At 41.5% G+C, this 26577-nt stretch overlaps 1 protein-coding gene across 2 annotated transcripts; it reads left to right on the top strand.

The window, feature by feature from the left end:
• The first annotated feature begins 4311 nt into the window (after window positions 1-4311).
• On the top strand, window positions 4312-26577 carry LOC129336579 (proline-rich protein 2-like). 2 transcript variants are annotated; one of them, XM_054989755.1, is made up of 14 exons: window positions 4312-4404; window positions 7907-7980; window positions 9350-9376; window positions 9615-9740; window positions 11224-11259; window positions 13429-13452; window positions 13964-13984; window positions 16721-16741; window positions 19219-19239; window positions 19678-19698; window positions 21479-21499; window positions 22018-22038; window positions 25533-25564; window positions 26301-26577. In XM_054989755.1, exons 1-13 carry the CDS (start codon window positions 4359-4361, stop codon window positions 25536-25538), a joined length of 465 nt encoding a protein of 154 aa, XP_054845730.1. In that variant the 5' UTR covers window positions 4312-4358; the 3' UTR covers window positions 25539-25564; window positions 26301-26577. The 2 variants fall into 2 exon arrangements, with proteins under 2 accessions (XP_054845730.1, XP_054845731.1); XM_054989756.1 differs by lacking the exon at window positions 4312-4404 and adding an exon at window positions 6782-6856.

The following is a 26577-nucleotide window of genomic DNA, read 5'->3' as shown; positions in this document are numbered from 1 at the left end:
GTACCAGAAACGTAACTGAAAAGGACCCTTGTACTTAACTGAACTGCTGGTGACAGTCAAGATAACTAGTATCTTTTGTTAAATCTTCTGGACATTTGTCATAATGCAATATTAGACGACACGCTACATTTGCTGCTTCCACACACATTGGATAATGCACTTTCAATGCTCTTTAATGATCGTTTGGAACTGGGTTTTTGTATGTGAAACAAAAAATCCACTTCCAAAGGATTTCTAAAGTATATTGAAAGTGCATTATTCAATGTGTGTGGAATTGGCCATTGTCGTGGAACAGCCAGGCCCTGGAGACAGCTCTTGATTGTGATGAACAGCTGTGCCTATCAGCCACCAGCCAGCTGATCAGACGAGGAGTCATAATTAGGAGGCAATGAGGTGTGTGTTTCATCCCCCCATCCAGAGACGACGGTTCAGGGTCAGCCAGCTGCTCTATCTCCTCCAGGATCTTCAGCTCCACAAAAGCAACATCAGCGCAGGTGTAGGGGGGACTTACAGGCCCGTTGCAAGTCAGCACACCTCATAGCTCAGCACCAGCAATCAGTTGCAGAGGAAGGAGGAACATCACCAGAGGAGACTTGAAGCAGCTGTCGCAGGCGTGACGTAGGACTCGCAGCGTATGAAAGTATGAGGAAGTAGCCCTTCAGCATGGCTTCAGTGTGTTCCCTGAGACTTGCTGCTATCGGACTTGCTTTCTTGGAAGACTGACCTTGGCCTGCTTAGACAACTTTTGAGCAATTTACTGACTCTGTTTATACAAGTCTGGCATCCTGCCACTGATAAGCTGGCTCTCGTTATCTGCAGGAGTTAACTCTGCGGACACCGGCACCTGCCTGAAGCAGAACATGCATGCATGCATGCATGCATACACACATACATATATATAGGTCAAAGTATGCAACAATACAGTAAACTTAATGTCACAATAAATGGGAAGGCAATTACAAATATGGAAAACAAAACAATGGCCCACAGAAACTTTCAGTCTTCATTCCAATCCAAAAAAGGGGGATGCCAAAGAGTGCAGCAACTATGGGACAATTGTGTTAATTTCCCATGCAAGCAAAGTGATCTCCAAATTCTACAGCAAAGACTCTTACCATATTTGGAACAAGAAATGCCAGATGTTCAAGCTGGATTCAGAAAAGAGGCACTAGAAATCACATTGCAAATGTATAATGGCTAATAGAGCATACCAGGGAATTTCAGAAGAAAATCAGCCGGTGCTTCATAGATTACAGCAAAGGTTTTGATGGTGTGGATCATGAAAAGCTCTGAATTGTGTTAAAAGAAATGAGGGTGCCACAACATCTGATTGTTTTGATGCACAATCTGTACTCTGGACAAGAGGTTACTGTTAGAACAAGGGGAATTAGAATGGTTTCCAGTTGACAAAGATGTCAGAAAAGGATGTATATTATCTTCCTATCTGTTCAACCTATATGCAGACCCTATAATAAGAAAAGATGGATTAGATTTAGAAGAAGGCGAAGTGAAAATTGGTGGAAGGAATATTAACAATTTGAGATACACAGATGACACCACACGCTACTGGCAGAAAATAGTGACGATTTGAAACAACTACTGAGGAAGGTTAAAGGAGAAAGTGCCAATGCTGGATTACAGCTAAACATTAAGAAGAAGAAAAGTAATGACTCTTGACGAATTACACAGTTTTAAGGATGATGATGAAGAAACTGAAATTGTTCAAGATTTTCTATTCCTTGGCTCAATCATCAACCAAAAAGGAGACTGCAACCAAGAAATCAGAAGGAGACTGAGACTTGGAAGAGTAGTCATGAGGAACCTGGAAAAGATCTTTAAGCAGGGCTTTTTTTCAGCTGGAACGTGGTGGAACAGAGTTCCGGAACCTCTTGAAAATGGTCACATGGCTGGTGGCCCCGCCCCCTGATCTCCAGACTGAGGGGAGCTTAGATTTCCCTCCGCGCCGCTGAGTGCTGTGCACTGAGCGGCGCGGAGGGCAATCTAAACTCCCCTCTGTCTGGAGATCAGGGGGCAGGGCCACCAGCCATGTGACCATTTTCTCCAAGGGCAACCCACTGAGTTTCACCACCTCTTTTCCCAGAAAAAAAGCCCTGTCCTTAAGGATGTCTCTCTGGGGACCAAGATAATCCACACTATGCTATTCCTCATTACTATGTAGGGATATGAAAGTTGGACAGTGCAGAAAGGTGACAGGTAACAACACACAATGCACCTTCCTAAAGAAAAAAATGTGAATACAAGAAGAACACAAGACAATCCCAAATGCGAATACCAAGGATTTACAGCAATTGCAATATTTAGAACAAGACGAAAAGTTGATATAGGGCATTATATATGTCAAACAAAACCTTTGATCATGTGTCACATTTTAAGCTGTTTATGAAACGTGTGGCTTTCTAAATAGTCTTAAAGGTTAGCACACACTGTGTGTAATTCGTTATTGCATTTTATTGCCCCACAGGAAGCATCGATTATCAAACCTTGTACTGAGTACAAAAGATTCCAAGGAAACTGTGAGGGACCATGCAAAAAACAGTGGCATTGAAGTTTGCGTGAGAAGAATGTTAACTTTTTCTGTTTTATAAACAGGGAAATGCTGTTTCTTAAGCAACTGGTTCACACATGCTATTTAAGAACTAAAGAGAAAAGTCAATGAGAATTGCTCTCCATGATTTTAGTCCTTGCTAAATGTTGATGCCATGATATTGCTCTTAACAGTAAGACCCATATCTTGGGCAACTAGATAGATATTTTAAGGTACAGCCCAACTCAGTATTCTGTTCAAGTTTATCCAATAGAGCTTAGTCACAGGAAAGTGCTGTTAGGATGGCACTGTTAGGGACTCTCTACATGAGACGTCTAACACGGGGATGTTAAAGTGTAGGGAGACGCAATGTTAGCTGGGAAGCATAGTTTTAAAAGACAGAGCCAAAGGCTCTGTCAATTTCCCCTTTCTACACAAGGGTAATTTAAAAAAATAGAGCCAGCAAAGATCGCTCCTCAGAGGGTTTGTTAATTTTATCTTTGCCTCTCCGAAGGCTCTGTCAATTTCACCTCCCCTTTGGAAGGCTTCATAGCCCACTTTTGGGTCCTGAGACCCACAGGCTGGGAAAGACTAGTTTAGCAGTCTGTACAGGATGAAGATTTGATTATCTGCTCAACCATGAGAAATCATTGGGTGCTGTCCACCTTGCATCACTTGAGCTTCAATCAAAAGAAGAGAAACATCTGCACCAAGAAGAAATTTAAAGAACAACTGTTTTGGCTAAAAGAATAATCCATTTTTGTCTCCTTTTACAGTGTTACTATGTGCAAATTAAAAGCAATTTGTTACAGCATAATACTGTAACCACACATTATGTAGAAACAGTCAAGGCCATGTAGCTCTCTGATGGCTGCTGACCAATCATTGTTTTGTTTCCGTGTTGACTCTGTTCAGGGAACTAGAGAACGTGGTGCAAATAATGATCAGGCCCGTACCCCGTAATTAGCATTTATCCATCATGTCCCCTGTGCCCAAGAATTATTTCAGCAGATGCCTTTGCAAGAAAACAGCATTTTTTCTGACTATAACATGACCTTGCTGAAAAGTTCATGCACCATCATTTAGATGCAATTTCTTTCAAAATTGGTTTCCAGCATTACTGATGATTGGGCTGGGAGATTTCTGCAAGGTAACACAGAGAGAGAGAGACACACACACAAAATGAACCTTAATCTGATGGGTATTAACCAGTTGTGACTCATGGATTTTTAAAAATAATTATGATCCATATCCTCAGGAAAGTATTTAAAAGCAAGCTGTTTCCCCAGATCTTACTGGGTGAAGTTGACTTCTTGGTTCATGTTCAGCTCACCACAGTGCAAAGCAGAGGTAAGTGAAGGATTCTTGTACAATTTAGAGGGGTTTTCTGCACAGGGCTTTCCCACCGGTTCTGGCCCCATACAGCTTCGATTTGCCCGGAGTTCTGCATGCACAGTCAAAATACTTCCGTTTAAGCTTCAGATTGCTCCCCATATTCTTTTGTGTTCTGCATGGTGAAGGGCTGCGTTTGACACAGCATCTGATGCAGATTCGATTTTTCCTCTGGTTTTCTGTGGCTTTTCTTTCTGTCCAAGTACCCTGATTTCCGTTTACAGTGAAGCTAAAAGATGGCTTTTTTGAATTGCAGGAAGTTTCCTTCGGTGTAAGTCCTGCCTTTCATTCTCCCTTCATCCCCCTGCACCTTGACTGGTTAAACAGCAACGTGTTGTTAGCTTTGCTCTTTAGCCAACAGTTTACCATGCGAGAGGGGGGGAATCTTTGATATATCTCCAACTGAATCAGAGTTTCCCAAATGAGAAGAGAGCAAGGATACAACACAGGCCTGGACATAAATTTCAGTAAGTTTTATTTAAATCATTCTGCATAGGTTACATAGACTCTAAGTATCATGGTACGGCATGGTCTTAGCATTGCAATAGCTTGATCAACAATACAGCAAGAACAAGACATAGTGAATCATCTTACCAATCCTGGAGATGTCCCAGAGATTCTCATTGATGGAAAGAATGGGTGAGCACCTTGCCAACCTGAAAGGAAAAGGAGAGAGATAGCAAGGAGGTGTTCCTTCCTTTCTCTCCTCCTAGCTTCTTAGACTCCATGGTTTTCTTGCTCATTTTTATACTGTTTTGGCTCACATCAACCCATTCAAATTCACCAATGAGATTCTTCAGAGTCATTCCTGGCACTGGAAATCACCTAAAAATTGCAGCATTTGCAGATTTTGCGCTGAGATCGTGACATCTGTAAAACGGTCAGGTCACTCTGATCCCTTAGTATTTGCTATCATTACTCATATGAATATCATGTATCAGCGAAAATCCCCTGGATCTTAACTTATTGCCACGTCTCCATTCAAAGTTCATTTAGACTCCATTTTGTTTGGTTCAGTATATCCTTGGTTCCTTATGATTGAGGCCTATGTGATTGATATATGCATAATGATTGCTGAGTTATTTCATGTAGAGATATAGTGAGATTGATTGAGCTGTGAATATATGAATATATGCATGCATGTGTGTTTTCCAGTAATGCAATCATGTGATTAGTGTCAGCGTGACGTTACAGCCAAGACAGTGTCTCTGAGTGTCTCTGAACGGTTTGAGCTAAGTCTGAAATTGGTCAGTCAGTGATTCTTTTTCTAAAACCAAAAACTCTTTAAAAGAATCTCTCTTGCTGTGGATTTTCCTCATGTTCCTTTCTTTAAGTGTGTTCTCATGATTGTTAGTGTGTGCATAGTGTCTTCCTTCTTTAGGCATAAGAATAAATGTATGAATTACTGTGTTTCAACGTCTTTGAATCTTAAAAGAGGGAAAAAAGCTGAAATAAGCCTCTGAGTTTCTTTGGTCTTTCAGCCCCTCCTTTTCTGCTAGGTTTCTGTGACACTGAGCATGATCAGGTTCTGGCCGACTGACAAGATACTGACCTGCTATCGATTTTTGCTTCTGTACACTAGCTAATGCAAACAGCAAAAGCAAACACTTTGCCCCTTCCCGTTCAGAATATGTCATCAAGCAAAATAGTCTGGCTCTTTCTATACTTAAAGAAAATGGATTCCAGGATAGAAAAATAGGCTGGTCTCACTTATACAGGAATACAACAGTGTAACCACACCCTTCCCTCTCTTTCTTCCTCACCACTCTCCGCCTTCACCCTTCAAAAAATAAAATCTCATCGTTTGTTATGTGATGTGTGCACACTAACCTCAGTAGTGTGAAGTAAATCATTTTCTTACCAACTCAAGCTGTTTAGCATAACATTTTGTACAGGTGCCTCTGTGTTGCCTATATTTTTTAGTCATTTCCCACCCACCCCAAATTAAATAATATCCTCTGGAAGTCAGCTCCACATGTTAATCACTTGTTGAGTAAAGAAGTACTTCCTTTTGTCCATCCTTCATCATTGCCCCTCAGCTTGAGCAGGTGCCTTCAAGTTTTAGTAATTGGGGAGAGGGAGAGAAATTTCTCTTGCCCACTTTCTGTATCCCATGCATAATTTTATAAACCTCTTTCATCTTCCCCCCTTAGTTGCCCCTTTTCTAAACTGAAAAATCCCACACTCTTCAGCCTTTCTGAATAAGAAAAGCACTCCAAACCCTTAGTCAGGGTGGTTGTACTTTCTTCCAGCTCTGCAATGTCCTTTTTGAGATATGGCAACTAAGACTGCTGCACCAAATGAAGCTGCACAGACGATCTTCACAGGGGCTAAAAGATACTACATTATCTTAACACGTTCAGCCTGCTTTGCTCGTTTTCATACAGCGGGGATCTTTATGTAATGTTTACCACATGAGATTTTTTTTTTAATTGTTTGAACTATCCGTGGATCTCTGTTTCTCCTTCAGAATACCCTTCCTGGGACAGGATGTGTGGGAAGGATTAGACCTAAGTGCGGGAAGAACATTATACATTCTTTATCTGCTAGAATTTCTATTGAAGCATTGAACGATTGCTTCACTAACAGTGAAATTCTAAGCAGAGTTACTCCGGTCTAAGCCCATTGAAATCAATGGGTGTAGACAGACACAACTCTGGTTAGGATTGCACTGTATGTTGTCTGCCTTTAAGGTTAGTATAGACCTCCTTAAATTGAAGAGGGGAAGAAAGGAGAGTACTTGAATCCAGGAGGGAGTAAGAGGGTTGCTGAAAGAGGAAGTGGTGGGAACAGACTATGATTGACAGGAGGGGGGCAGGACAATACATCTCACAAGGAGAATAAAATTAGTAAGCAGATGAGAGTGCTCTAGACTGCATATAACTTCACAGAAAGTGAGTCCCGGATCTCCTGGAAAAGGTGAGATCAGAAATGGAGGCATCCTTGCTCAGAGCAAGGATGCCAGATCCCAACGGAACGTTAAGTTTTGCTGATAAAAAAAGACCAAAATGGAAATCATTTAGGCCTATAATTTTTAGCCTTGATTCCCCAAATCCAGAATTTTATATCCCATTTGGGGGTGCAGCACTTCAGGGGCACGCTAAAGTCATGAGAGCGAGGTTTTTGTTCTTTATTGCATATGTGATTTATTGTTTTCATGGCTTGTATAAGCCATCTTCAAGGAGATATAAGATATAATTTGAGGGGGTTAACCTTTTTTAAACAAAATAAATACATGTTCTCCAATGTGGCATCCTAAGTAATGCTTATATACATACAAGTAAGTTCCATTGAATGCAGCTGTGCTGATTTCCAAGTAAATGAGTCTTTGAATATAATCTCTTTAGGGAAGGGACTAATCTCTGCTATTTTCCACAATGGTACCATATAAATAATAAATATCTGCAGACAAAGACTATAAATCAAATAGCAGCAGGAATGCTGTAAAATAATCTTGGTGGGAGCATAAAGTTGGAACCAACTACTTTTTTCACTTCTGATGATGGGATGGTTCTCTTTGACTATCCTTTACTTCTGATGAAGGGATGGTTCTCTTTGACTATCCTTTACTTCTGATGAAGGGATGGTTCTCTTTGACTATCCTTTACTTCTGATGAAGGGATGGTTCTCTTTGACTATCCTGGGGATTAAGGGACCTTTATGGACAAAAGCTATGAGGAGCAGGCAGTGTAGCAAGGCAGGAAATGAGGTGCGATTGCTTGGGAAAGCTGGCTGGATCCAACCCCAAAATCTGACTATCTTGCCATCAAATCCAAATTAATAGATTCTCACTCTTCAGTCTGTCGGTCGAGTCCTGGTATCACCTTCCACCTGAATGCCTTAACAGGTCGATCCTGGGTTGAAATGACTGATAAATTTCTGTAGAACTTGTATCCAGGTAAGCATGCTCACAGCTTGAACAACCCTCGGGGAAACTGCCTGAACTGTTTCTCAACTCTGTTGCTGCAGATTCCTCTACCACCATGAAACTGCTGGTTCTTCTTTGCTGTTTTCTGAGCACAGTAGTTGCTGTCCCAGTCCGTGTAAGTAACATTGATACAGTACTTCCAACCAAATGCAGAATGTCTTACGGCTTGAACAGACAATATAATTGCTTCTTTCTTTTTAAACTCTTTTTGCTGCTTTCCACCAACCTCTGTCTTAATTTAGACTGTATGATCTTTGGTACAGAGATCTGTGATTTGGTCATGAAACCTTTATGAAAAACAGTGCACATAGATGATGCCTAGAAATAATTAGTACTCTCACCTGATTAAAGGCATCTTAGTTGATTAATAATACGGTTTTTATTGATTAATGAAGTGGTTCAATCTGCAAACTTTTGCATGTGATCAAGTCAAAACTCAAAAGAAAACAGTGTATTCTGTTTAGGAATGACAACCACACATTGTAACAGGCACCACCCTAGAAGAGGCATGCCGTTCTGTCTGAGAGATGAGGGAGAATGCCTCTTCTAAAATGACATGTACTCTTCACAGTGATTTTGCCAGTGAATGTATTAAAAACAATAGTTTTTCTTTTAATAACATTGCTGCCTGATTTATTCAGGGCAGCTTCTGAATTGGTCAAAAAAGTTCAATGAAATGGTGGCAGCAATAATAAATAACAATTATAATAATTTACAGATCTTTGATTTGCATCCAAAAATCATGAGCAGAGCTCTGCTCATAGAGCACAGCTTCATAGTTCCTCTCTGTTTTGTCCCCTGCATTCTCCTCCCCACTTACAACATGGGTTCTGAGATCTGGCGAACCAGCCAGGCAGCTGCAGAACAACCCTGGATAGGAATCACACATATACAACAGCCCTGCTTGTAGTACATGCAGGGCTTTTTTTCTGGGAAATGAGGTGGTGGAACTCAGTGGGTTGCCCTTGGAGAAAATGGTCACATGGCTGGTGGCCCCGCCCCCTGATCTCCAGACAGAGGGGAGTTTAGATTGCCGAGGGCAAACTCCCCTCTGTCTGGAGATCAGGGGGCGGGGCCACCAGCCACGTGACCATTTTCAAGAGGTTCTGGAACTCTGTTCCACTGCGTTCCTGCTGAAAAAAAGCCCTGAGTTCATGCAAGGACAGGTTTGGATGCCAGCTCTTGTTGTGCCCAGTCTGCTGTGGTTGGTATCATCTTTTTGGCAACCTTGGTCCACTGCCTTCTTCAGCTGGATCTTGATGCCACGATCATTAACAAAATCACAGAGTATTTTTGCTAAGCTCATTGAGACCCAAGCAGTTCCCATGGGTAATGACAGGAACCCCGAAAAACAGAGGGAAGTGATAGCACAGAACATGTAATTGAATGTTTTGCAAAAACCTTTAAAGGTTTTCTTACATTTTAAGGATAAAGTGTATTCCATAATCATGTGAACTCTAACCTCATTCTATCTTTTCTGACAGCGGTCAGTTGGACTTTCCAGCGAAGAGGTAAGTCACCTTATAATTGTTCATCTTGACTGAGTGTATGAGTTAGCTTTACTGGGGTTTCAGCAGTTTGAACACACATTCCAGGATGGGTTTTCAGTTTCTAAAATGTATTTTCAGGGTAGCAAATCCTATAGCATACGTTATATTTTCTTCTACCCACTGTGTCTGGTTTCAATCAATTCTCAAACAGCTTAAGAATCCCAGTTCCCATAGATAACATTACTTTGTATTTCCACAGCGTCGACCCATTTTGATTTCTCAGGGGCCTCCTGTATTTCCTCCGTTACCAGGATTTGCACAATTACCTCAGTTACCAGGATCTATGCCATTTACTCAAGTAGCAGTACCTCAGCAAGCAGCACAGGTAATACCAGCATTTATATTAAAGGAGGAGAACATTTTTCAGATCGACTGTGGCAAGTATTATTTTCATCACTTCATTTACACAAGTGTATGAAAACAAAACACAATAGGTTGGATCCAGTGGTTTCCTTCCAGCAAAGGAACGTGGTTCTTACCAGAGAAAGACCTCTCAGTTAAGACAAGGAAATCACTGGATTTGTTCACTGCTCTGAGTGGCGCACTAATCAGTCTAGAAGAGAGGGAGATAAGAGCTGTTATTATGTGCAGTTATTAAATATTATAGTAATATAGCTGCCATATCTTCCCTCACAAACATGCACATGTAATAGCTGCCAGCTTTGGACTGAGATCGTAAAGATGTCTGTGTGTGTGTAGGTGTGTGTGTGTGTGTGTGTGTGATACTTCTCTGCCATTATGATACAATTAACATGATACAATCTGCACATCCCTGTCCGGTACCTGATTGTTTGCACAGCCTTTGGAGACAAAAGCCAATGCAGCAGAACCGATGCATACCTTGGCACCTTCTTATAACATAGAGAATTGTTTTCTCAAAGTGGTATCTGGGGAGCCTTGGGGGTCCAGTAGGATAATCCTGGTAATGGGCAGAGCATGGGCTCCTCTTGTGCCCATCTGGCTAATGTGTAGCAGAGCACTGGGGGCAAGGATCCTTCACTTCATGGGAAGTGAACAAAGGGGACAGAATTTGAACACACACCCCTTCAAAGCGTAGGAGTTCTTAGTTATCTATCTTTCAGGTCTTCCCAGAACATAAGCTAGAAAGTGCAATGCTTAGATGTTGCAAACCAGTAGCTCAACCCTGGGGATCTCCAAGAAAGTTAGTCCTAATGCAATCATTAGTTTGTGGGTTTCGCTCTATTTTCCTGTGTGAAGGATTTCAGCATATAGATAGAAAGACTGTCATCTGCAACAATGGCCAATCTTAGGTTTCAGCTGAATACTGTAAATTCAGGGTTGCCGTTTTTCTGGGTCTTTTTTGCCACACATCTACTTGCCGCACACACTTTAGAAAGGGGCTTTTTGGTGTGTGGTGAGTGTTTGTCAAGGAAGGAAGAGGTGGCGGGGGGGGGGGAACCAAATTTTATTACTGAAAACGGAGGTCCTTAGGTTAAGTTTGAGAGCCACTGATATACTGTATTTAATGACACAGAAAGGGGGAGTCTAATTAATATGCTTCAAAGTATCCCTCTGTAGGTTTAAGGAACTCTGGTGTGCAATTTCATTGTGTTAAAATCAGGGCTTTTTTTCAGCAGGAACGCAGTGGAACGGAGTTCCGGCACCTCTCGTGTCCGGTGGACCCGCCCCCTGATCTCTAGACAGAGATCAGTTTCCCTGGAGGAAATGGTTGTTTTGTAAGGGGGCCCATGTGTTTCTCCCTCATTTCCTTCTTGAGAGTTCCACCACCTCTTTTCCAAGAAGAAAAGCCCTGATTAAAATTATTCTCTCTTTCTCTCTCTTTCCAGTATGCTCCCTGGAACAGATTCCCTGAACTTTACAATGTAAGATTCTTCATTCACCCTATGTCAATGGCGGGCAAACCAAAAACCCTATAATGATCTGATTGCATAAGTATAATTTACTTATCATAAGTATGATTTACTTATAAGTATGATTTACTTATGATTTACTGATTGCATAAGTATGATTTACTTTAATGGAGTTCTGGCACCTCTCGTGTCCGGTGGACCCAAAGCAATTTACATCGTTCTCCTCTCTTCTACTTTATCCTCACAACAACACAGGGAGTAGGTTAGGCGGAGAGTGTGTGGCTGGCCCAAAGTCACTCAGTGGGTTTCCAAGCCAGAGTGAGGTTGCTCAGATCCTAGTCCAGTACTCTAACCACTATACTACACTTGCTGTGGTAGGATTATACTTTTACATTTGATGAGGAAAAGATGGCTGATTCCGCACACGTTGGATAATGCACTTTCAATGCACTTTATCAATCATTTGAGGTGGATTTTTTGTTCCACACACAAAAAAATCCATTCCAAATGATGTATAAAGAGGATTGGAAGTGCATTATCCAACGTGTGTGGAATCACTCGATGTTTCATTAGTGTGAAAAAAGAGAGCTGGAGGAAAGAGAGAAGAGCTGATCCCATAGTATACTGAGAACTGATCTTGCGCATGAATTTTGGGGCTTATTTTTACTAGCGCTGGCATGGAAGCCACTTTCCTGGGACGTCCATGCTGCTCTGGTCATGTGCACAAAGGAACCAGCACAGGCAGGATCAGTTATGTGGTCCTCTTCCTATATGAGCAACACATTTCTGTTGTGATAATCCACATGCCCAGTCTGAGACCCTTCCGCATGCTTAACTATTTATTTGTTCTCCCTTTTTGGCCATAAATGCTGCTGCTGGAAAATCTACTACAGCAAAATTGCCTGGCAGGGGAGACAGTAATGTGGGAAAGGGCTGCTACATCAGCTTTGCTGGCATGCATACATTTCTGGAATGGCAAGGGAAGAAGGTGCAGATCCCTCTACCACTAGAGCTACCACATTCCCACTGGTGGTACAAGATCCCCTGCCCCTCCCCCAGCTGCTGCCCACCACCACTGATTTGGAAAACGGCCGGCAAAAGGGGATTCCCCAGAGTGATGATACAACTTCCTGCATGACCCAGAAGTGATGTCACCGCATTGGGTGATGCTTTAGCATCTGCCAAAAGGTTTAGCCATAGAGTTTTGTGCAAGTGCTAGAGCATCACACACACCTCAGCATGATGACATCATTTCTGGGTTGCCCTAGAAGTTGCATCATGATGCCAGGGATACCAGTTGTGCTCTCCTATAGTTTAAGTCCCTGCTTCCACCATCACCTGCCAATTGCCAAGCTGTGCTTACTAGTCCTCCTGATCCTCCAGTGGCTGTGACTGCTGCTGCAGCTGTGGAAAACCCTTTCGTTTGGATAAGAGAAGCCAGTAACAAGTCCTGCCTTGCAATGGCCCCAGCCACTTTCTGAAAAGCTCAGTGGGTGCCAGGGGAAGTACTGGTGGGTGCCACAGTGCCCATGAGCTAAGAAGCTAAGAACCCTGAGCTAAGGAGTCAGAATAGCACAGTAGTTAAAAATATCAGACTAGGGCTGCAGTCTTAAGAACATTTTCCTTAAAGTAAGCACCACTGAATAAAATAGGATTTACTTCTGAGTAGACCTACTTCGGTAATAAAAATCCAGTACAATATAGTTATGAAATGTGTATTCATCTAGATAAAAAAATTCATCATATGAGTTGTAATTGATTAACAATGCAACCCTATGCAGAGTTAATTCCAGTCTAAATGGACTAAAATGGACTAACTTTGCATATATTTGCATATCGTGAATTTATTTAAAGGGGGAAAGCAGGCATACTGTACTAGGAGGCATCACAGGAAACACTGTCCTAAAAGAGGCATTCCCTCCTATTTGAGACAGAAGTGAGAATGCTTCTTTTAAGACAGTGACCGCAGTCTGAAGCTTTAATAAATACTTGCATTTAAAAACAGCATTTTGTAAAAGAAATATGTTAAACATTTAATAAGGAGCATAATTAATTATTTTAAAAGATTAATTGACTACGTTTCCATCAAAATTACAACATATTGTGTTCATAGAAGCTGTATAATTTGTTTTAAATTTAAAACTAGTTTTTTCAAATGTCTAATGATTTGTGTCTTTTTAGAATTTCTATGGATTCCCTATAGGGGTAAGAACTTTATATTTCTGCCTTTCAATTGATGCAATGATATTCATTATATGTTGGAGCTGTTCCAGTTGGCAGCAGAGGGTAGGACCCGAAGCAATGGGCTTAAATTACATGCACAAAGGTACCAGTTGGATATTAGGAAAAACTTTTTCACAGTCAGAGTAATTCAAAAGTGGCATCAGCTGCCTAGGGAGGTGGTGAGCTCCCCCTCACTGGCAGTTTTCAGAAGAGGCTGGATGAATACTTGTCAGAGATGCTTTAGGCTGATCCTGCACTGGGCAGGGGGTTGGACTAGATGGTCTGTATGGCCCCTTCCAACTCTATGATTCTATGATATTTGTTTTAACTGATTCATTGATTGAATCTGCATTGATTTGAATATTGCAGTGGCTTGGAGAAAGAACACTTAATTTTCTAATAAGCATTTTAAGAAATGACTCAATATTTTTAATCAAGCCTTGGGGTTTTTTTGCTTTCAAATATCTATATATGCTGTTCTATACATTTTTAGGGTATGCCACCACCTGTCGGGGTAAGTATTTTTATTCAAATCTCCACGTAAATATTAATAGGGTGCATTAAGACATTTCAATTAATTGTATGAGTTTAAAATGTTACAGGCCACAATCCTAAGGATACTTCCCAAGGAGTAAGCCCTATGAATGACATGAGAATTACGTCTTAGTAGACCTGCTTAACCCCCTAAATCTGCATAAGCAATGATGGAAGAGGGAAGAATGTTAATTCCCCAGTGCAGTCTACTAACCTGCATGGCTAATGGAGGTTCAATGGCCATTGGAATCAACTTTCTTGGGGTTGGAAGGGACTGCTTGGGAACAATCCGCACTATTAGCCATCAGCACTTTCTGCAGATTGATCACTGAATCCAACCCAATGTGATGTTTTCACAAAAACTGTGTTATTTGCCTTAATGTTTCCTTCCCCTATTTAAATTTACTGTTTTGTGCATTTGTAGGACAACCCACCTTTTAATACTAATAGTGCAATTAGCCCTATAATGAATAGAGATGGGCATGAACTGAAATACGAACCAAAGTTTGCGATGAACCAGGCCTGTTTGTGGTTCATGAACCGGCAGTTTGTCAGAGCCCATTTCTGATGAACTGCCACGAACTTTAGGCTGGTTCGTTTGGTTCATTTTTTTAAAAAATAATTTTTTTTATTTTTAATATCTAACATAAAAAACTACAAAAGACTACAAAAGTATAAAGGGGGAAAAAAGGGAAGGGGGGGCTGGGAAAAAAGGAAAAACAACATACAAACAACAAACGCTACACTACATATCTTGTATTCCCTTCATGGTGCAATTTTTCTCAAAAATTAACTTTCTAATATGCTATCAGATTGGTAGATCTTATACAATACAGACTATATTCAGGATCAGGTTTTCCTCCCCCCCCCCTTCGTCTCGGTCTCAGTTCTCTCTGCGCAGCTGGAGCAGCTGCGCCCGCTCTCTCCTCCCCCCCACTTTCCCCTTCAGACTTTGGGCTTTCTTCTTGCTGGAACTCCTGATGGTTAAACAAAAAGTCTGTCAGCTGCGCTTCCGATGTAATCTTGTAGGTTTGATCCTTATATCTAAACCAGACGCCTTCTGGAAACAACCATTTATATTTTACATCACATTTCCTCAAGAAAGCCGCAAGTCCTTTATACTTAAATCTTCTTTTACGAGCCAAAAATGGAACATCCTTCAATATTTTAACCTTGTTGCCCAAATAATCCAAGTCCACATTGTACGAATTATATAAGATGGTGTCCCGAGTCTTCTTAGATGAAAAGTCAATAATAATCTCGCGAGGCAGCTGACGCTTCATTACATACTTTGAAGATGTCCGCCGGACTTCCAAAATATCGCTTTTTAACTCTTCTTTAGTTGTCTTTGCGAATGGCGCCAAAAGTCCAGATACCAAATCTTTTCAATTTTCACTTTGCTCCTCTTTTACATTCTGAAGACGCAATACCGTTTGGGCACGGTCCACTTGCAATCCTATTATTTGATTCTCCAAAAGCTTCACTTCCTTACTTGTTGCTTTCATGAGTACTACGTACTCGTGTGCAGACTGCTCTGCTCCGGTCGCTGTTTCTTTAATGGTTTTCACTTCGCTTTCCACTGAATCAACCTTTTGCCCCATTTCATTCAGTTTTGCTACAAAAGGCTGCACAGCATCAAAGACTGCTCGTCTCACCATCTCTTCCAAAGTTTCCCCCTTCCCCTGTAACGTCGCCATCGCCGATTTACTCATTGCTGGGCTCTGTTTTTTCGTCACCATCTTAGGGGGGGGGCACAGCTAAGTTCCGAAACTCCATGAAGGGGAAGAAATCCGCACCTTCTTAGCTTCAACTCCCACCAATCCTTCGCATATGCTTAGAAATCAGAAGGGATTCGCTTACTTACAGGTTTTCACCTTAAATCTGCTTATTGCTGTTCTCCATGGCCCGGCTGCACACGATGTGCTGCGCAAGTCTGCCAGCCTCCGTTGGAGCAAACAGGCAATTTACCCCCTGCATTGCTTTCAGAGGGTTCTTCCCGACGCGCCCCGGACCCTGTCTCCCTCACTGGGAGTCCTGGGGGTTAACCCTCGCGGGTCAACCGCCCGGTCAGGCTGCTCGGACGTTTGCTCCCGGACCTGCGGAGAGGAGCGTCCGACATGGCCGGGAAAACGAAACCGAATCCGTTTGGTTCATTTTTTGGTTCATCACTGCAGACAGCCTGGGGCTGATCAATCAGTTTCCTAGGCAACAGGGGATAGGCCTTCTGCTGGCCTGGAAGTGACCTGCTGGCCCGGAAGTGATGATTTGCTGACCTGGATGTGACATTTTCACGAACCAAATGAACCGGTTCGTGAACCGGGGCAGGTTAGTGAAAATTCGTGGTTTGTGAAATGCGACGAACCACAAATCGCACAGTTTATTTTTTCCAGTTCGTGCCCATCTCTAGTAATGAACACAACCCAATTAATCTTACAATGCAATCCTTTGTGGAGTTACTCTAGTCTAAGTCCATTAGACTGTTTAGACTGGAATAACTTTGCACAAGAACCTATTTGTATTAAAAATAACGTTTTTCTAAAATCACTTGTTGCTTAACTAATAATGGGCTTCTTTATGACACATCATTCAGTTTTAAATCAGTTCAACTGGCCAATTCACTGATAGAACATTTCTGCTCCAATGCAATGTTTTCATTCCAGTCTTCCCCCCTCCCTTTCCTTTCAAATATCTTCATATATTGTTTTGTACATTTTAGGGCATGCCACCTCCTGTCGGGGTAAGTAATTTACACATATGTCTATGTAAATAATAGTAGTGTGCATTAGCACAATTCAGTTAATTGCATGAGTGTGGAATGATTAAATCTACATAATACATTTGCACTGGAGTAGCACAATAGCTTGAAGGTGGAAATAAATCTCATTTTTTAAAGGCATTATCTTAGAACAAGGTTCCAAGACCCCCTCCCCCCCAGATAAAAATGAAGGGAGGAGTACAGGGCTCGGTAGGCAACCATTATTCATCTGTAGTAAAGAGCCCAGTAGCACCTTTAAGACTAACCAACTTTATTGTAGCATAAGCTTTCGAGAGCCACATCTTTCCTTATCAGATGCATATGACAAAGAGAGCTGTGGCTCTCAAAAGCTTATGCTACAATAAAGTTGGTTAGTCTTAAAGGTGCTGCTGGACTCTTTACTATTTTGCTACTACAGACTAACACGGCTAACTCCTCTGGATTATTCATCTATGTGCATGTACAAAGTGCATGCACCTGTATCTCTGGACATTATTTCTGGCACAGAACTGAACCAATGGGTCACACCATGACTGATTTAGTAAAAATCATTGACCAGGAATTTGGACAGACAGACCTGCACTCCTGGTCTGCATCCTGGCCTGCCTCTCCTGTTTCCTCTTTGTTTCCCCCTACTGGCTAGGTGAGCAGCAGCAGGGGCAGAGGCTGGGGGTACGGGACCTGGCAGCCCTGTCTTAGAAGAGGCATTCCCTTCCTTGGGACATAGAAAAAGGAATGCTTCCTCTAATATGGTGGCTTCCAGCTGCATTTTTAAAAGATTTGTTTTCAAAATAACCAAGTGGTGGATCCCTGAGAACTCATGGTTGTGGAGCACTGTCAACCGTAGCTGGCGTATGGAGACCCCTGCTGGAGTTTTTAAAGTGAGAGACTAACAGAGGTGGTTTGCCATCACCTGCCTCTACAACCCTGGTCTTCTCTGAAGGTTTCCCATTCAATTACTAACCAAGGCTGGCCCTGCTTAGCTTTTGAGATCGAATTTACCTGGGCTATCCAGGTCATAGGAAAAAAACTCATGAGGGCATCTCATATCCTCCTGTATCCCCCCTCCCCACACTATTTCCATTTTCCTTCCCCTTGGACCCCATAGCCTGCCCTTGCTTCCTTCTCTCTCATATTCCCACAAGCCAACCTACCTTTATCTGCTCCCTCATTCCCCGCAATGTTCAGCTTTCCCTCATTCCCTCCCTCTGGTAGTCACCCCACTTTCTTCTCTCCTACCCACCTATCTTTTTCTGTTCTTCCTTCCCTCTCTTCCATCTTTTACCTTCTTCAGTATCTCTTCTCTCCACATCATCTTTGACTGACAGAAACCAAGGCTGGGTGATATTCTTGTACTTGACTAGCAACCACAAAAATGGCCACCAAGATCTCAAAATGTAGTCTCATGAGATCTCAGTGATCAATCACCTCTTAAAGCTATAGACATTGATTCTAGTCCCTTCTGTACTGGAGACATAACTCCTCACTATCCCAGAAGTCAAGCCAAAAGGCATGGAATCAGTTTGTCTGGACCCTTTTGCACCTCTCACATTTGGTCAGTGTGGTGCTGTTCTTTTTAGTCTGGCTGTAAAAATATTTCGGGTTAGATAAATGCTGGCGCTTTTATCACTGATGCCATCATCGATGATGTCACTGATGACATTCCTTCTTTTCTGCACACACAATGAATCGAAGCATAGCTGGAAAGCTAGGTCAATCTGTTTCCTGCATTTCTCCCTCTCAGCCCATCAGTGCATCGATCCTATGCTGGATTTTTAAAAAAATTAAAGGAGTAGGAGAGGAAAGAGGGGAGGGGATGGAAAGGAGGGGGATGGAGTGGCTAGATAGACAGCAGTGGCCAATCACAATGAAGTGGGCTGGCAGAAGGGGACAGAAGAGGGTGGAACATTAAAAGACGGAATAAAGAGTGTACACGGGGAAATAGCTAACTAGAAAATGGATTTTTTTATTAAAAAAAAGTCAGGGTTTAAGCGCTCCCAAGAAAACTGCGGAAAAGCCACATAGTAGCCGGATTGACCACACATGGCAGCAAATTAGGTGCAGATGGTCATGAAAAAAATGCTGCAGTGTGAGAACTGAAGTGGCAAAATTTGCCTGTGCAGATGGGGTTTCGGAGGGGGCGCGCGTGATTTGGGTTTGGGGGGGCTGTTTTTTTGTTTCAGATGGTTCTGCAAACCTAAAGCTTCTCTCAGATTTGTAGAACACACACACCCTGGTCTGTCCCTGGCTCCATTGGTTGGATTTTTTGATCTACACTCTAGGGTTTTGTTCAAAAGTAGATGTATAATTAGCACGTTTAGTCTTTCTTTGTTTAGTTTACCAAATATTTTAAAGTAAGTGAATAAATATTGCATGACAGCTTACAATATGTTTCTGCATTTTGCTTTAGTTTTAAATATTTTCTCCAAAATCAGAGTGTTGTTGTTTTGCATTTTTAGGGAATGCCACCACCTGTTGGTGTAAGTATTTTTATGCTTTTATCAATATCAATGTAAGTAGTCCTCTAATAAACACAACTAACCTCCCGAGTGTCATACTACAATCTCATGTGGAGTTACTCCAGTCTAAACCTAATGATTTCAATGATCTGAGACCGATGTAATTTTTTATAGTACTGTACAATTCATTTTGTGTATACTTATTGCTTGACTTAGAAAAAAAGAGGCATTCTTTCTTGTATGATACACAAGAGAGAATGCCTCTTCTAAAGATAGTGACCACAATATTTGTATTAAAAGATTAACAAATAAATAACAAAAATTAACAAGATAACCCATTGATCAATAATGGGCTTCTTTTTAACAATCCACTGACTGTTAATTGATGGAACATTTCTGCTATGGTTTGTATGAAAACATTATCTTTTTTTTCTTCACATACTGTTTTATGCATTTTAGGGCATGCCACCTCCTGTTGGGGTAGGTATTTTAATACATTCAAGTAGTAATTACATAGAATATCTCTATTACATAGAATATCTCCTTTTTACTAAAGGCATTATCTTTGATGAGGCATTCCCTCCAGTCTGACATCTTTTAAGGCAGTATCCAGTATCAGCATTTTTACAGATAGCTGTATTAAAGATAACAAGCAGGGGACTATTGAGGACTCGTGGGGGCATCTCATTTCTCCTTGCTTCCTTCTACCTCACGCCCACCAGCCAACTTATCATTAGAGAACCAGTGTGGTGTAGCGGTTAAGAGCAGCAGGACTTTAATTTGGAGAACCGGGTTTGATTCCCCATTCCTCTGCTTGAAACCAGCTGGGTGACCTTGGGTCAGTCACAGCTCTTTCAGAGCTCTCTCAGTCCCACCCACCTCACTGGGTAATTGTTGTGAGGTAACACACTTTGTAACTACTCTGAATGGGCTTTAAGTTGTCATGAAAGGTGGTATATAAATCAAATATTATTATATTATTATTATCTGTCCCCCTCCAGTTTTAGCTTCCCTCCTCCTCCCCACAACCTCTCTCCCACCCACCTACCTTTTTTTGCTTTTTCCCCTTCAGTTCTTTTTTCCCTTCTTCCCTTCTCTTCCCTTTCTCTTCTTTTTTACTTTCCTTTTATCTTTTTACCTTTTTCAGTCTCTCCCAGCACCACAAGTGACTGACAGAAACCAAGCTGGGCAACATTTTTACAGTTCCTATAGCCAATGACATCCCAGAATGTAATCCCATGAAATCTCAGCAGGCATTATCTTAAAGCTACAGATGTTACTTCCATTATTTGGGGAAATTAATCTTTTTTAAAAAATATATTTTTTTATTTTTAAGATTTTTCTGCAAACTCCAGGTTTGTTAAAAAAATCCTCCCATTCTGTACCTGACTCCATTGTGCGGATTTTTTTGATCCATGTTCTAGGGACTGGTTCAGAATTAGATGTAATGATTAGCACTTGTGTCACCCCAATTTTTAGGAACTCTTTCAGTGCAATCCTAAACTGATTTACCCCAGACTAAGCCCATTGAAGTAAGTGGGCTTAGACTGGAGTAACTCTGTTTAGGAGTGTACTGTTTGTTTAGTTTACCACAGTATTAAAGGAAATAGATGGCTAAACATTGCATTACAGCTTGCAATATGGGCAAAATTAACAGCAGCCTGTAGACAGGCTTTCTTTGAGGTGGCCCCTACTCTGTGGAACAGCCTGCCTGAGGAGGTCAGAAGAGCCCCCACTCTCCTGGCTTTCCACAAACGATGCAAAATTAAATTATTCAAAAAGGCTTTTTACTCAGATAGGAGGGCTGTATTGTAGGGAGGGGGTCTTAGATGCTTCATTGAGTTAGGGACCATAGAGCTCACCACTATGCTTCCTTACATAATATCTGTTTGATTTAAATATGTACACCTATGTACTACCTGTGCTTCATGTTGTCTAATGTCAGTCCTAGAACTGATTATGTTCCGTTTCAGAATTTCTTCAATTCTGTATTGGAGCCTTACTAATGCTCTGTCTTTGAAAACTTGTATTAATTTACCCTATGGCATTGTTTACAAAAGTGTCCTTGATACTACATGGAAATGTCCTTGATATTTATTGTACTAATCTCATACTATGTAATCTGCCTTGAGTCTCAGTGAGAAAGGTGGACTATATAAATAACATAAATAAATAAATAAAAATAAATATGCTTCTGCATTTTGCTTTAGCTTTAAATATTTTCTCCAATGCCTAAATGTGTTGTTTTGTGCATTTTTAGGGAATGCCACCTCCTGTTGGCGTAAGTATTTTTAAACTTTTTATTAGTATCAACGTAAGTAATCCTGTAATAAACACAATTAACTTTATGAGTTTTCTACTGCAGTCCTATGTGGAGTTATTCCAGTCCAAGCCTATTGATTTCAATGGGCTGCAGTCAAAGTAACTTTTCAGGGGACAGCACAGTTTGTCATTTAATTGATTCAATTTATCTATTTTTATATATGATTAGTACTTTCCATTGAAGAAGAAAAAAGCCATTCTTTTCTATGCAAGATAGAGAATGCCTTTCCTATACATAGTGAATGAGCATCATACTTGCTTTACAAATAATTAACATTTTTGTTCTGATATAATATGATTCTCAATTAATCACGGGATTCTTTAATAACAAACCACTCAATTTTTAATCAGTAAAAATGACTGGTGAATTGGCTTAATTTTTCTGCCATGTTTACAATATGATGCTTTCATAGAAGCCTTGCTGTTAGTTTCAAGTAGATTTATTTCAAAAGCCTATACTGTTTTGTGCATTTTTAGGGCATGCCACCTCCTCTTGGGGTAAGTATTTTAAGCATGTGTCTCTGTCAATAAAATTTAACTGTACTTAGTTAACACAAGGCATACTGGCACAGCTTCAGAAACGCTTTCTACAGAGAAAAGTCCCTGCCTTTTCTCCCCAGTTTGTAAGGGCTAGAAATGAAGACCCCTGTAATGCAGCAGCAGCTACAAAACAGCAAACAGTATATTAAAATTCTATCAAACACAAGGGGGGCATTATGTACCGTCTGCATTCAGATTGTTTAAAGCCAAATCATTGGCCCAATTAGTATGCGGATCATTCTTGGGGCCGCCATCCTCCTCTTTCTCTCAGCTTGAGAAAGTGTAGTCCAAATTCCTTAGAGCCCTATTACAAGTGCCCAAATGCGTGCCTAAGAGCCAAGCTACAAGTGATGCGTTACACAGGTTGGACACTTGTCAGCTTACCCCAAGTTTTGATGGGAAATGTAGACGTCCTGGTTTTACAGCTTGGCTCTCCATTACAGCTGCAAGACCAGGATGCCTACATTTCCCATCAAAACTTGAGGGAAGCTGACAAGTGTCCAACCTGTGTCAGGCGTGTCAGGCATGTGTAGCTTGGCTGTAACTCATGGGTTAGACTGGAAACAGGAATGTTGAGGGTAGAGGCCAGAATCACCATCCTTTCAATTTTCAAATGGTTGTCAGGAAGTCTAAACCCACAAGGTCTGCTCCCTCTGTTATTCCAAGACAGATTTCAATCTAATTGGCAAAAGGCGACTCTGAAATCCCTGGGAAAATTGGGTCTTTCCCCTCAAAGTTTGCTAGTCATGGGGTTAGACCGGGCAAAATCACTCATTAAGCAGAGAATGACAGGCATTGAAAGACAAACAGATTTACTTAGAGCACCAGGTTTTATTTCTTCAGATACTACTAAATATATTGCTGCTCCTGCAGCCTATTTTTACTTTCTTGAATCCAGTAACTCCAGAAGGGCATTTACTTTAGCTAGAAGTTCGACTCTACCCTCTGCCGTTCTGGAAGGAAAGTTTAAAGCTGTCCCTTACTCTCTTAGGCTTTGCTCCTGTCCCCTAAGAGAAATTGACTCAATGGAGCACATCTTCTTTAACTTCCCAAGTCACAGTAAAATTAGAGCGGAAACCATCAGTCCGTTAGTAGAAAGATTCCCTGGAAGTTCAAATAAAATCAAACTTGATTATCTTTTGTCTGATCGGAATCACCAGACAACACGTCAAGTAGCAAGATTCTGTGCCCAGGTCTACATGCAACGTAAATCACATAAGGCAGACTGAATGTATTTTAACCTTTTAAACAACTAATTTATGATGATCTTATTTTTCTACTCCTATATTTATTCATTGTTCTTCTCCTGAATCCAGTCTCAACTGTTTTTAAACTGATTTGCAAATGGTTTTATATGTGCTGGTCGCAGACTGTAATAATAAACTTGACTTGACAGCAGCAGCTCATGCAGCAGTTTGTAGGACTACATCCTTCCACTGCTAAATGAGCAAGGCGATCAGCTGGGGAGCCTACACTGGTGCCTTGAAATGCACAACTGCTGAGACTGGATTGTGGCTTCCTTCATAGGTGATGATGACTCAACTGGCCCATGCCTGGCTGCTACTGTCCACTCAGCTCCCGTGCACTTTCAAAATTGGCCCCGTACCTGGGCTGTCACTTCATATTACCTTTTTATAAGAGCACAGGGGCCCATCAAGGGCCATTTACCACACTGGAAAGTTCCTGGAGGACTGCTTGTGACCAGGAGCAAGCAGAGTCAAGGCCCATCCATTTTGCTGTTTCTGCAGAGGGTGCTTGGCTCTTCAAGGGTTTCCAGGAGCATTTGAGGGCAGAGACTGGAGGAAATGATGTCACAGGATGCTATGACATCACTTTCAGGAACTCACCACCACCCCTGTTGTTCTCCCATCACTCCATTGAGCAAGGGAGGGGGCCAGGGCAGCGGAGACGGTGGCAGCCAACCTGGCAAGACCAAACACTTTGGCAGCAACAGCAACAGATACTGGTTGTCCCTGATGTCTACGCTGCAGTTCTGTTTCCTGTATTGCAGAAGATATTTAATACAGCTGGTTTATTTTCTTGCAGCTGGTTTCATGTTCAACAAAACACTCAAGAGGGGTTTTCCCCCCCTTTTTAATTATTATTTTTGTGTCTGACTTTGGGGTCTATTTGACCATCACACTGTACTAGTAAAGTACTGTTTTGTTTAGGCAGGGGCAAAAAACAGAAGGAATCTTCACAAGGGATCAGGTTTTGCTTACAGCAGCTTGGATCCTACAATAAGTATCTACTGAAGGTAAAGAGTTCTGTAAGGGAAATGGGATTTCCTAGCTTTCTCCCTCCTGCTGCAGCCCAAAATGCCCTCAGAGATGTTGCCCCTGGAGGACAAAGGACCCAACCCTCGAATAGCATGAAGGAGTCAAAGTCTGCAGCTGGAGAGGTGAATTGGAAAATCACCCTGACTCCCCTTCTGTGGACATTTTCCACAAGATCTCTTCTATCTCGACAGGCAATTAATTGTGTTAGGAATGAAAGGGAAAGCAGAGTGCTGTAATACTGAGTTGAGCACGAGTCTCTACATGCAAGCACACTAGAGTCAAAATGAATGTACTTTTCAGTGTGAACTTTAAGCAGTTACATTCTTCTAAGCTCAGAGACTTCAATGGACTTAGAAGTGTGTAGCTGTATTTAAGATTTGCATCACTAATTTCTAAAGATTCTGGGCAAGGGGGCTGCAAGTGGAAAGCCTTCTGTGACTAAAATCATGATTGTTTAAAGGCCTCCCCAAAAGACAAATACAGAGCATGTTTTGCAAGCCATAGAACCAAACACACATGAAGTTGCTTGAGTCAAACTCAAAACTAAACTACAAGAGACAAATTACAGGAGGACAAGCACATGGAGTTGCAATGCTAGCCAGGAAACTGAGTTTTAAAAGACAGATCGGAAGGCTCTGTCAATTTGCCCTCTCTACAGAACCGGCAAAGATGCTCCTCAGAGGGTTTGCTAATTTCCTCTGCCTCCCAAAGGCTCTGTCAGTTTCACCTCCCCTTCAAGGAGAGGAAGAGGAAATAAACAAACCCTTTGAGGAGCCATCTTTGCTGCCTCTGTAGAGAGGGGTAAACGACAGAGCCTTCCGATATGTCTTTTAAAACTCAGCTTCCTGGCCAACATTGCGACTCCCTTCATGTGAGCGTCCTCGTGTAATTCGTCTCTTGTAGTTTAGCTCTCAGATCAACAATCCACCAAGGTCAATATTGTCTATTTAGACTGGCGGCTGTTCTCCAAGGTCTTAGGCAGAGGTATTTCATGTCACCTCCTAGCTGATCCTTTTAACTGGAGATACTGGGGATTGAACCTGGGATCTTCCACATGCCAAGCAAATGCTCTACCACGGAACCACGGATCTGGAAAATAATGCTATTTGGAATGTGTGCTGTTTTGTTTGGCTCAAAAGTTTTTAATCACAGAAATATTACTTTCCTTGACAGAAATAACATCCTAACTGAAGAACCTTCTGCCAGTATGTATTCAGTGCTTTTGTTTTACAAATTCCATTTTCTTCTTTTAAAAACTTTTTTTGTTTACTGCATGAGTTATGCAATGCCTTCTGACCGCAAGCCTTGGCATGGAGTATGTCTAATTTTGGTAACTTTAAACGTTAGGCTAGCAATTTATTCAACATTCCATTTTAAATCTTCATTCCAGCTTCCCAATCCAGATGACTTCAGAAATGTAGGACAGTTTGATGAAAAATGGGCTTAAGGCTGTGAATCTTATGTCAACTTATTAATTATTATTTATTTTATTCGATTTATACCCCACCCTCCCCACAGATGGGCTCAGGGCGGCTCCTTATCCCTTATCTGGGAATAATTTCCTCCCTACCCAGAGATCTTTCACAGAGACCTTTTCCCTGCAGTCTTAGTGCCAAACTGCTGAGAAATCATGGAGAAATGATAAGGATACCACAGAAACAAATTGGCAATGATGTTGTGAGGAAGCTTGGAGGGAAAACTGCTGTTAGCACCCAAGCTACAAGAAAACCTCTGTGAAAGACCCCTTTTCTTTGCTGCCCTATAGTACACATATACTATACATCAGCACACATGTACTATGCAGCAAAGTATACTATATTTGGAATTTATTTGAATTATTTTTGACCTCCAAAACCTGGCTACTATTATCTCGCTTTTTAATCACAACAAGAAAGAACTTATTCATGTCCCATGACTGTAATCTGCTCTTGTGTTCTAAAGGTGACACCAAGAACGTGAAAGATGTCTTCTGACCTGGTCTTTCATCTTTCAACACCCCTGCTTTCAACCCACATTTTTATGCCTCCCTCATAGCAACTGCTTACTCTAAATAGCTTTAGGCAATGTTGAAAAGAAGAATGAAACCACAAAGGCTACAAAATATTTATTCTAAACTTACAGGATAAATATTTTAACTTCTGCCAGGGTTGAATCAGATAACAGGGAGATAGTACTGTCTTGCGTACATTTGATTGTCTTACTTAAGGCTGGCCATTCA

Source organism: Eublepharis macularius, chromosome 10, assembly GCF_028583425.1.
Source record: "Eublepharis macularius isolate TG4126 chromosome 10, MPM_Emac_v1.0, whole genome shotgun sequence".
Taxonomy (NCBI): domain Eukaryota; kingdom Metazoa; phylum Chordata; class Lepidosauria; order Squamata; family Eublepharidae; genus Eublepharis; species Eublepharis macularius.
This window is presented reverse-complemented; position numbering and strand designations above follow the sequence as displayed.